A 12242-nucleotide genomic window follows, 5' to 3' on the forward strand; every position below is an offset into this window, starting at 1 on the left:
AGAGGGTAATGCTTAAATTTTAGATTGACAGTTTTAATTTAGGAATGAGCTGAATTTTTGTATTTCTTTATAGGTAAAACAAAACAACTACAAAATTTTCTTATAAGCAGGTTTACCTCTAGGAATGACGGTGGTGGTGGTGACAGTGGTGATGGCAATGACAAAGATAGCAGTGGTGGCAGTAGTAATGATTGTGGTGGTGGCAGTGTTGGTGATGATACTGGTGTTGGTGGTAATGGCAGTAGTAGTTGCAGTGTTGGCGAAGACAGTGGTGACCACAGTGATGAAGGTGGTGGTAGTGGTGGGGACTGCCTTGGTAATGCTGGTGGTTTGGTGACGGTGAGGATAGAGGTAATTTAGGAGCATTCTGTGGAAACACTGAGAAATTATTGTAGATTCCAATACCAAAAATTAAAACATTATTGCCACTTCCGTTCTACAAAATTCTGCTGGAGTTAGTTACAAACCCACAAATTTGCCATTAATTTTTATGAAAACAAAGCAAAACATGGGGTAATATATGCACTAAAGAGGTTACTTTAAAGTACTTTAACGGTAAGAGAAAAACCTAGCTTGATACTCAGGAAGCTTCAGAGCTACAAGTCCACTGACTATATAAAACTGACAGTCCAAGTGCAATCACTAGAGCCATCTAGGTACTTAGATTTCGATGGAGGTATTATATATAGCCCAGGTGAATTCAGAAAGAAATATCAGCTCCAGAGTCCAGCTTCCTGGATTCAAAAGCAGGCTATATTATGCAGTAACTCTGTGGACTCAAGGAAGTGAACAAGTCACTATGCTTAATAAATGTTATTGTTATTACAGTTATTATTTTGAGATGAGTACATCGATTATTGACAAATCTACTTAGAGAAAGAATAATTGTCCTTTATGAAAGGAGTTTAAATGTTTACTTACTAAAAATTCTTCTGAATTATATTCTGATATAGAATGCATGCTTCTATAATAATAAAAATAATACAAATGAAAAGGAATTGATATAAACAAGAAAGACAAAACTGATAGAAACATAAAAGCTGTCTAATACCTTATTGTCAGGCATGACCATTTTGTAAGGAGAATTTACCAATATCTTTTTTTTTTATCCAAGTGGATCCCTGGTGGCACAGTGGATAAGAGCAACAGCTGCTAATCAAAAGGCTAGCAGTTCAAATCCATCAGCCGCCCCTTGGAAAACGTTTGGAGTAGTTCTACTCTGTCCTGCAGTGTTCTGAGTTGGAATCAACTTGACGGCAATGGGTTTGGTTTGGTTATCCAAGTGTAAAATGTTCCTATCCTGTGATTTTACAATTCTATTGCAGAAACTCACTTTACAGAAATACTTAAATCTATTGCTATATATCTTTACCTGTATCTATATTGTTATAACCTGGCCCAGTTGCTGTCTAGTTGATTCTGACTAACAGTGACCCTAAAGGACGTGGTAGAACTGCCTCACAGGGTTTCCAAGGAGCATCTGGTGGATTCCAACTTACCATCTTAGCTCTTAACCACTGTGCCAAAACTCATAGCAACCCTGTAAAACAGAGTAGAGCTGCCCCTATAGAGTTTCCAAGGAGCACCTGGAAACTGTTCAGCAGCTGCAGGTCTGAACCACTATGGAACCAGGGTTTCCCTGATATAGTCATAGATATATCAATACAAGACATTCACTGTAGCATTGTAGCAGCAGAAAATTGGGAATATTATAAATCTCCTTATACTGACCTGGAATGTTGTCAATGATAAATCATTGATTAAAATTCAATGTACAGTGCATTTGCATACATGATGCCAGCAATGTTTATATAAATTTATATTATTAAAATGCATTTATAAATATGCAAATTCAATATTTCTAAATAAAAATGCAAATCTGGAAGGATAAATGACTTTTAGCTAATTACACAGCTAAAAAGCGTTCCAGAAGTCGAAATTAGAACCTGATGTACATAACTCTAAGACCTTAGCTTTCTGTTCTGCCCTGAACCATGTCTCTTATCCCTCCTTCTGGGTCTTTGCACATGCTGTCCCCCTGCTGGGAATAGCCTTTGTCTAGCTTTAAAACTTCAATAATTTACTTTTCTTTCATTTCTTCAGTTATCACTTATTTCTTTGTCATTATTTTAAATTTACTAGGTCTGCCCTTATTTAAGGAAACAAGCCACATCTGATGCTTTTTATTGTTCAAATTTGCAGCATCCTCTGAGTTTTTAAAATACTTGTTGTCTGCTTAAATAATTAGGGAATAAGAGGGAAGTGGACTGACAAAGAAAAAGAAAAATGTTAACTAAGATTGTCCCTTTCTTCATTTGAGCGGTCTTTCGAAAATGTTCTTCAGTGAACCATTGTGGAAAGAGAAAAGAAATATCACAAAAGTAGCTGAGGGTTGTGATTCAGAGCTGAATTGGAAATTTGGGGTATGGTTTGATCCTTGATTATGGCTGAAGCAAGTCTAGAAATACAAATGTTTACCGACTAAAGCTGATAGCTGTCATCATTGAGTCTGACTGACAGAGAAATAATAGCCAGTCCCTGATATCAAATCCACTCTCAAGCCTGGAGAAAGGGCTAATACTAGTATTCTCTATTCAGTTCAGAGTTCACTGCCGTTTCCTTTTGTTCTATAAAATATCATTAATTGTATTGGTGCCCACTTCATCTTTAGTAATCTATTAAGAACCTTGAGAAATGTGAAGTCCCAGGTGATACAGTTTATGGCCTCGGCTGCAAACCAAAAGGTTAGAGGTTTGAATCCACCCAGAGATACCTCGAAAGAAAGGCCTGGCAATCTATTTCTGAAAAATCAGCCATAGAAAACCCTATTGCTCACAGTTCTACTCTGACATTCATGGGGTCACCATGAGTCAGAATCTACTCCATGGCATCTGGTCTAGACTTTGGTTGGCAAGTAACTGTCACTATGTTGAGAGCATTATGAATTTCCCCTGAGATTCATTCTGTCAGAGATATGTGAGAAATAAAGCTGTCCAGCTTCCACTAGAATCCACAGGTATCTTTTAAAAATGTAAGCCTGATTTATAATTCAGGCTATTTACAATTAAGAAATTATAATACTCTTTTGTTTTATACTCTCCCTTGGTTTCCCATTGCCCTCAGAAATTCCTTGCCTTGTCCTAAAATTCTCTGGTTTACCTGGTTACTGCCTCTACCTCTCCAAACACACATTGAGCCAAATGAATGACGCCAAATAGTCACTAACTATAAACACTATGTTGCTTTTTTAGATTTTCCGACTCTCAGCCAGCGCTCATATCAGTACCTGGTAAATGCGAAACCAAAACAATGTGACTGAATTCATTCTTTTGGGTCTTACGAAAAACCCAGAGCTGAGGAAAATATTTTCTGCTGTGTTTCTAATCATGTATGTTGTCACCATGTTGGGAAACCTACTCATTGTGGTAACTATGACTGCAAGTCAGAGTCTGAGGTCACCTATGTATTTTTTCCTTACTTCCTTGTCCCTCATGGATGCCATCTTTTCTTCTGTCGTCGCCCCCAAGATGATTGTGGATTCCCTCTCTGAGAGCACTACCATCTCCCTCAAAGGCTGTATGACCCAGCTCTTTGCAGAACATTTCTTTGGTGGAGTGTCAATCATCCTTCTCATTGTGATGGCCTATGACCACTATGTGGCCATCTGTAAGCCCCTGCACTACAGGACCATCATGAGTTCTCGGATGTGCTGCCTGCTGCTGGGAGGGGCCTGGGTGGGAGGATTTTTGCATGCAATGATACAGCTTCTCTTCATGTACCAAAAACCTTTCTGTGGTCCCAATGTCATTGATCACTTTATGTGTGACTTGTTTCAGTTGCTGACACTGGCCTGCATGGACACCTGCGTCCTGGGCCTCTTGGTCATCCTCAATAGTGGGGTGATGTGCGTGACCATCTTTCTTATCCTCATTGTCTCCTACATGATCATCCTCTGCTCTTTGAAGTCTTATAGCTCTGAAGGATGGCGCAAAGCCCTGTCTACCTGTGGCTCCCACCTCACAGTGATTGTCTTGTTCTTTGTGCCATTTGTTTTCTTGTACGTAACACCTGTGGCCACTTATCCCATAGACAAGGCAATGGCTATGTCGGAGTCTATCATCACACCCATGTTAAATTCCTTGATCTACATCCTGAGAAGCACAGAGGTGAAAAATACCATGAAGAAACTTTGGATGCAATGAGAGACTTTAGATGGCAAGTAACTGTCATCATGCTGAAAACATTATGAGTTTCTCCTAAAGAGAAGTCATTCTTTCCAAGATGTGTGAGAAATAAAACAGCCCAAGTTCCAGAAGAATCCAGAGGGATCTTTTAGAAATACAAGTCTGATTTATTGTTTAGGATATTTACAACATAGAAATTATGATACTGATTTTCAAGGTTTCTTTTCTTCCTCCTAATCTCATCCTTGTGGTGGTTACCCTTTCCCCTTTAGCCTTCCCCAGGTCAGTCCTTTTACCTCACTACTGGAACTCCATTATCAGATCTAAGAGCTATAATTCATTTTGTAGTTTTTCCTGTTTACAGGTAAAGTTTAACTATACAAACTTTTGTCCATAAAATGTACCTTTCACATGTGTGCACACAAGTTATTTCTCAAATTCGAGTACTGTGTAAGCCCTTCCTAAGGAGAAATCAGTTCTTTTGAATTTCGGCAATGATACGAATCATGATTTCACATTTCTAATGTAACGAGGTGTTAAGATTGAAATTTTGGCTACACATGATAAGTGAAATTACAAAGTGCGTTCCAGATCACACCATACCTGCTACTACAGTGAAGGCAGTGAATGATGAAGATAAGAACCCTCACAACTAAGTAAAGAATATGAAACCTGGTCAGTATAAACTGGAAGAGTGGTTTGTGAGAACAGCTTTGGATGTAGAGAATTCCCCTGCCCCACCATGGGAGTAGAGGTATGCCTGCCTCTCATGTCGGTACTCGTTTCTCTGATGTTTCTGTGGAAGGACATGTTTGGAGTTACCTACTCTGCCATTTGGCTGACATCACCTCCTACTTTAATTTTTAATTGTCTGTCAACCAGAGGTCATAGTACCTTAAAATTCCAGTCAAGTACCTTAAAATTTGTTTGTATTTGTGAGTGTGTGTGCATTTACACATACATGTGTACGTGCATGCTGAAAGGGCACTTCTAGAGAGTGCTATTCTGACAGACTAGCATATGATCCTCCACATTGGTGGCTGCAGGGACTGAGATCAGAAAAATCTAGGCAGAAAGAGAGACTTAGTGGTATCAGCACAGGATTGCCCAGTAGGGCAGGCTCAGCTACAGGTGTCCAATGTATCATCTTCAAGGAGCATCCTATCAAATGCTCATACTGGCAAAATGACAATCTGAATTCTGCAACTTTCCAGTCTCCTACAGATTGGCTCATGTTGACCAAATTCATATGGTACTAGAAAAAGATTTGTAAAAGGAATTTGGTGGACACACATGCACACGATTATCCTGTGATTAGTCAGCACATTTCTTTCTGGAGAAAAATGTCTACAAGAAGTTAAATTACCAAGTGAAAATGGTCAGGTGTTGATAGAATCCAAGTAAGGCTCATTATAGGTTGTTTACAATGGTTATGAGCTTTAAGTACTCATAGTCTAATGCAGTCCTCTCAGAATATTAAATGTGTATATAATGGACCAATAACATGTTGATATACATTGACTGCTTCCTGTTAGGACTGTTTCCTGTTAGGAGTATTTCACCTTTCCTGTCCATGTAACAAAAACTAATGTGTTAAGGAAGTGTAAATTAAATACACCATATTTATCAGCTGAAGTCATAATTTGCTACGCCATAACTTTTTCATGGCATTTTTCACTTCTGCATTCCTCAGTATATATATCAGAGGGTTGAGAAAGGGTGTCCCAATTGTATAAAACACAGCCACCATCTTGTCCACTGGAAATGTAGCTGGTGGGTGTGTGTACATGAATATACATGGACCAAAAAACATGACTACCACAATAAAATGGGAGATGCAGGTAGAAAGAGCTTTTCACCTTCCTTCTGCACTGTGGTTTCTCAGAGAGTATCAAATGACAACATAGGATATAAGCAAGAGCGTGAAACTCATCATGCATATGGCCCCACTATTGGACACAGCAGCAAACTTATCACATAGTGTCCATGCAGGCAAGTTTCAACAAGGGCTGCAAGTCACACAAATAGTTATCAATCACATTGGGACCACAGAAGGACAATATCAAAGCCAAGGAAATCTGTATTGAAGAATGGATACAAGATCCCACCCAGGCCAGAATCACCAGCACACCACAGACACCTGCTCATGGTGGTTGTTTATATTGCAGCAGCTTTCAAATGGCCACATAGTGATCAAAAGCCATGAGGATGAGCACAAATATCTCCATACACCCAAAGAAATGGGCTGCAAAGACCTGAGTCATGCGCTCACGGTAGGAAATGGTCTTCTTCTAGGATAGAGCATCCGCAATCAACCTGGGTGCCGTAGTTGTAGAAAAGCAGACATCAGCAAAGGACGGGTAGAATAGGAAAAAGTACTTGGGACTCCCAAGGGTATGACTTGTCTTAATAGTCACCACAATGAGAAAATCCCCCAGCAGAGTCAAAAGGTAAAGAATCAAGAAGATTCCAAATATTGCTTTCTGCTTTTCAGCATCCTGTGTCAACCCAAACAGAATGAATTCGGTCACACTGTTATTCATCACTATGTAAGTGGCTGTAGGTGGGATGAATTTGACAAAGGTTTAATCTGCAGAGAGAAAAAAAGTGACATTTTGGGAAAATCATTTGGCTAAACTCTGAATTAATTGGTTCTGTTCCATGTTCTGTTACCTCCAATTACCTTTGGCGTGCACCAAAATTCCCCAGGAATCTTTGTAAATCTACAGATGCACAGACCTCTCCCAGATTTATCTGTTGATTCATTTAGAAACTGTCTGATTGGCCCAGCACTTTTGTATTTTTTGAATAAAAAAATTATATATATATATATATGCCTCCTTTACAAACTTTGATTTTTTACCAAGACTGAGAACTATAAAACTTGTTCTTTCCCTGGGCAAGTGACTTAACTGCTTTGAAACTTGGCCTTCATATGAAAAATGAAGTACCAATATCTGCTCTACCTTATTCTGAGTTATCATGAGAATTTAAAAAAAGATTTACACACAGACATTTACATGACTATGTGTTTGATGGAAACCCTGGTGGCGTAGTGCTTAAGTGCTACGGCTGCTAACCAAAGGGTCGGCAGTTCAAATCCGCCAGGCTCTCCTTGGAAACCCAATGGGGCAGTTCTACTCTGTCCTATAGGGTGGCGATGAGTCGGAATAGACTTGATGGCACTGGGGTTTTTTTTATATGTTTGATGCATTATGCATCTTATCTATGTGCTTTGAAATCTGAAAAACACCATTCCAATGTAATTAAGCAATAATTTTATTGTTGGAGAATTCCTTCTTAAGAACATATTTTCAGTTCTGTTGACTCATTTTTGTGTCTATTATCCCTGGCTCTTTAGGATCTTGAGTGGTATATGCTTTACAACTAAACTGTTTTGACAATTTATCATCTATGCCTCTAGTAGTCAAGATGTGAGCTTCTCTGATGTTCATGACATAATGAATGTCTGGATGATGTTTGTCTTACTTATCTAGTGCTGCTAGGATAGAATTACCACAAATAGGTGCCTTTAACAAACAGGGGGCTAGAAGTTTGAATTCAGGGTGCTTTCTGTCTCTGTTGGCTCAGAGGAAGGTCCTCGTCTCTTTGAGCTTCTGCTCCTGGGTAATCTTCATGTGGCTTAGTATCTTTCCTCCCCTATCTTGCCTTCCCAGCTTTCTTGTTTCATCTGTTTTATCACTAATTCTGTCTCATTAACATAAAAAAGACAACCCATCCCCAAATAGGAATATAACCACAGGCATAGAAGCTAGGATTTACAACACGTTTTGGGAGGGTGCAATTCAACCCACAGCGATGCTTTTGGTTGGCATGATGGAGGGAAACTACTCTTTATCTTTGTCTTGAACTTATTCCCTTAACTTAGCTTTAAAATAGAATATTGAGCTTCTCTATCTATAAATTTGACTTGCATATACTTTCTAATATTCTAACAACCTCAGTATTGTTTTTACTCATATATAACCTTCTTTATTCTGAATTCCCCAGGATACTTCTTCTAAAAACTTTATTTGGAGATCATTAATAAAGTAAGACATTATGCAATATGTACTAGAAGAGAAGAAACCACATGCAGAGAGAAAAGCACAAATTTCTCAAGGATAGATTGAAAAAAAAAGTGAAGAATTCAAAATTATGTAAAAAGTGAGCTATAATTTTAACTGGAAAGATCCAAGTTCCAAACCAAGTTCTATTAGATGTAAACTTTCAGACTTAGAACTGAGAGGAGATATGTTAGCAGAGTGATCAATACATAGAGTCTGAAGTCACATTGTCTAGTTTCAAACCTCACCCCACTGTTCATCAGAGGTGTGACATTTAACAAGTTCTTTGATATCTCTGTGCTTTGTTTTCTTCATCTGTAAAACAGAAATAATAAAATAATATATGCTTTAAGGTTGCTGCGAAGATTAAATAACTTGACTTAATCAGATTATTAGATGCCAGTACTCAGTACCCATAATAAGAGTGGTTATTTTCATTATGATTTTCACTACTGGATTTACAAGAGAGATTTTCCATTTTTCAAGAATATTAATTCAAATTTTTTATATATCCATAATAAAGCTATACCATTGCATTAAAATATTAAGTTCCTTTGCTGAGTGGCTGAAATCATATCAGCACTGTGGATGACAATAGTTTTCTTATGATGATCAGAAGCTAGGATTGAGAGTTCTAAATATCTCTAAGACATAAAAAAGAGAAACATCAATCAAAAGTATGTAATAGCATCATTACAAGGGACCCATGATAAGAGGAAAGCAGAGATAAAACAAGATCTTGGTAGTGAACAGTTTGGAATCAAAAGCAAAGGAATGTGGGCATTTAGATGACAAGAAATGAAATAAAAAATTTAGTGGTGGTAAGGCACATGCTATATTAAGAAAACAGATCAGTATGAACCCTCTAGTTTGGTCAGACTCAAAAGCTGTGGTAGAAAAGTTGGAAAAGTAAGTCGCCTTCGTAGCTGAAGGCCATAAAAGCCAAGTTATAAATATCTGATATTCTCTATTGGCAAAGTAGAAAATTTGGAGGCATAAAAACATAACAGCACCTTCTATTAAGATTTATCAGGCACCTACTCCAAGTTGTTTAATGGAATTTAGCCATCTTTTTTTTTTTTTTAACTGAATTTAGTCCATTTGAACTTTGAGCTTTTCTATAACAAAGTGCCTATCTTCTTCAAGATTCTGGAGACCTACTGAAGACTTTCTTTCCGTCCCTGCACTTAGAAAGTCAATGGAGAGGATTCAAGTAGATTCACTGTAAAACACCAAATGAAATCCGTTGCCATGGAGTTAATTTAGACTTCTGACAACTCCGTGTGTTACAGAGTAGGACTGCTCCCGAGGGTTCTCTGGGTTGTAATCCTCACAGAAACAGTTCACCAGGACTTTCTTCCACGGTGCCACTGGGTGGGTTTAAACTGCCACCCTGTAGGTTACTAGACAAGCACAGACCCTGTACACTGCCCAGGGATCTGGATTCACTGTAGCCTCAACAAAATAGAGACTGGCTCTGAAGTTATCCCAAATATGATTCATCAGTGGCTTCAGACTTGTCACTTCCTTTCTTAAAGAAGGATCCAAAGTGCTAACTCTCAACTCATCTCTGTGGGAGGCAAAAAACATGTAGGGAGCCCAGAGAGGTGGATTATAATCTCATCTATGTCTTTAAATGTCACTTGACCTTGGTCAAGTTGGTTCGTACCTAAGCCTGAATATCCTTACTTTCATTGAGGGCGCTCAAGAAAATAATTTTCCTCTCAATTTTAACATAAGAACCTTGTCACACAGTAGAGCAGTCATTAAAATTTAAATAAAAAGTCTCACACAATTAGATGAAATAAAAACAGTATGTATTGCTATACTCGTGTAGGTTTTCACTGTGAGAATGATTAACTCATGCTTAACAAAAATACAGACTGGGATATAATAAAATGGATAGTTCTGGAATTCTTTAAGTGGATTCTCACAAGCTTTTACTGAGATGCCTGTTCTACATTTCTAAACAGCGAAGGAGAACATAAATTCAGCAATCCCCTCTCCCTCATTTTACCCCATTGTCATCCCTTAAAAACACGAAGTTCGCATTCAAAAAAATGTGATGAGTCATAAATAAAATGGTTACTATGATTTTAATAATCTCTGTCTGCGGTGCTCATCATGGCTTTCAAGCCCTCCAGCTCTGTAACAGAATCTTGCTTTTTACTTTTCTTCTCCGGACTTCTGCCAATGCATGCTCCAGTCAAGTCTGACACTTAATGTTTCTCATTAGTATACCCAGACCATCTCATTCCGATTTTTTCACATCCGACGTCAGCTGAACACCCCTACCTCTGCTACAACCTAAACTTTCATTTCTACCTATGGAGAGAGTACCCAGTTCAAAAAACATCTCCTCAGAGAAGCCTATCTGTATTTCCCCAAGTCACTCTCTTGTTAGTGGCCTTCCACAGCCCAAAACTAAATATTTGTTGAATCATGTAGTCCCTGATTATATTCTTCTCTCATTTTTGCTTCAACATCTTTTGTCCATTGATTTTATAATATCGCATGAGTTAAGTAAGGCAAGTTAGCTTTTTTCTACTTTGTGCACTTTGTGTTAAGCTGGGAGGCAGAGTTTAGCAGAGAGCAGTTAGAGTAAATCCAAGACCAAAACCAGTCTTTGGTCTCCATAGCATTCTCTCTAACACTTCACCCTACACTGCCGTACAAAACATCAGTCTCCAGCTATCCAAATAGAGCCAACACAAAGCCCAGGAAACATAAACAGGTAAAGAAGGAAGCTGCTGGCGTGTTCATGCATGGAAATTCCAGAATGGGTAAAACAAAGAGATCAGCATTTTATGTTCATACTTGAAAAATAATACTGAGGAGGGGGTAAAGAAAAAAAAAAAGAGTCAGATCAAAAGGGAAAAAAATAAGTCATTGTGGCTAAGAGAAGGAGGAAGGATCAGGATGGGGATAAAAGGGAGAAATCCCTAGGGCAAGCAAGGGTGAGCAAAGAACTATGTTAGGGATTAAATAGTCTATCCCAGGATTTTATTAAAGAGATTTCTTCTCCCTCCTCCATGCCTCATGTTGTCTTTTTCTCCAACTCCAGAAGTAGGTGTGGTTTTAGGCTCTAAGCAGGGTTGACGGTGGGTCCTGGACACCCAATATTGTATTCACTTATGCATCCTCATGCTTTTCCTGAACTTAAACCTTGCAAATAGTCTGAAGGTAGGATATTCTTTCAGGTTGGTCTTGGTGCCAGGGAATAGTTTGTTTCACCCCCTTTTTTCCATCAGAATTGGCCTCAGAGGCAGGGATGCACCAAGCAGAGCCCAGTGAAAGTTGAGGGTCCCTGAAACATCAGAACCTTCCCATCACTGTGGGAAATACGTTCCTGGAACTTCAAGTTTCTTAGGAGACATAACTAGATGATGGTAACTGTCCTAAAAAAATGGGGTGGTGTTGGAAAATTATACAGAAGCAGCACTGAAATGGGAGGCAAGAGAAAGGAAATATTTCAGCGGGGTTTGAAAAACCTACCTTTTTTCTTGTAAGTGAAGGAATAACATTCAACGGAGAACTCATAGTCTTCTCTTTTTCAATTCTAATTTACTTTGAAGATTAACTATGCACAGTGCATTGCAACATGCAAATTGTACTTGAGATAGGTCTACTGTGGCTTTCTGTTGCAGGAGCTATCAGAAGAGAAAATAAATGCCCCACAGATAACTAACTCTTCCTAGAAGGCCTGAATTAAACTCTATGAAAGGGTCTGTAATGCTAGCAAGAGAAAATTTTTTTAAGTTTCTTATTTCTGCACTTAAAATTTTCTAAAACAAAAAATATTCTCATTATTCTATGGTAGAAATTTTTCTAATGTCAGTTCTACTACCCTCAAAACACTCCCTGACAAAACACATGAATTAAGTATGTCTTTTTCTTCTTCCTTCAGATATTTATAGGGGTTTCATAAAAGTTCACAGATGCCCAGAACTGCATTCCAGCCTCCAGAGGCCAAGGACTGCATTTCTCCCCA

The 12242-nt window shown here is 38.5% G+C and overlaps 1 protein-coding gene across 1 annotated transcript; it reads left to right on the plus strand.

Annotated features, from left to right (window-relative positions):
• Window positions 1–1643: 1643 nt before the first annotated feature.
• On the plus strand, window positions 1644–10630 carry LOC135229719 (olfactory receptor 4C6-like). The gene has a single exon (XM_064279072.1). The coding sequence runs from the start codon at window positions 3294–3296 to the stop codon at window positions 4200–4202; it is 909 nt and encodes a 302-aa protein (XP_064135142.1). The 5' UTR covers window positions 1644–3293; the 3' UTR covers window positions 4203–10630.
• Window positions 10631–12242: the final 1612 nt, after the last annotated feature.

The sequence above is a fragment of the Loxodonta africana genome, unplaced genomic scaffold (genome assembly GCF_030014295.1).
Source record: "Loxodonta africana isolate mLoxAfr1 unplaced genomic scaffold, mLoxAfr1.hap2 scaffold_48, whole genome shotgun sequence".
Lineage (NCBI taxonomy): Eukaryota > Metazoa > Chordata > Mammalia > Proboscidea > Elephantidae > Loxodonta > Loxodonta africana.

Excerpts from the sequence above, each read along its gene's own strand:
- LOC135229719 (XM_064279072.1), top strand. The coding sequence starts at position 3,294 with ATGCGAAACCAAAACAATGTGACTGAATTCATTCTTTTGGGTCTTACG.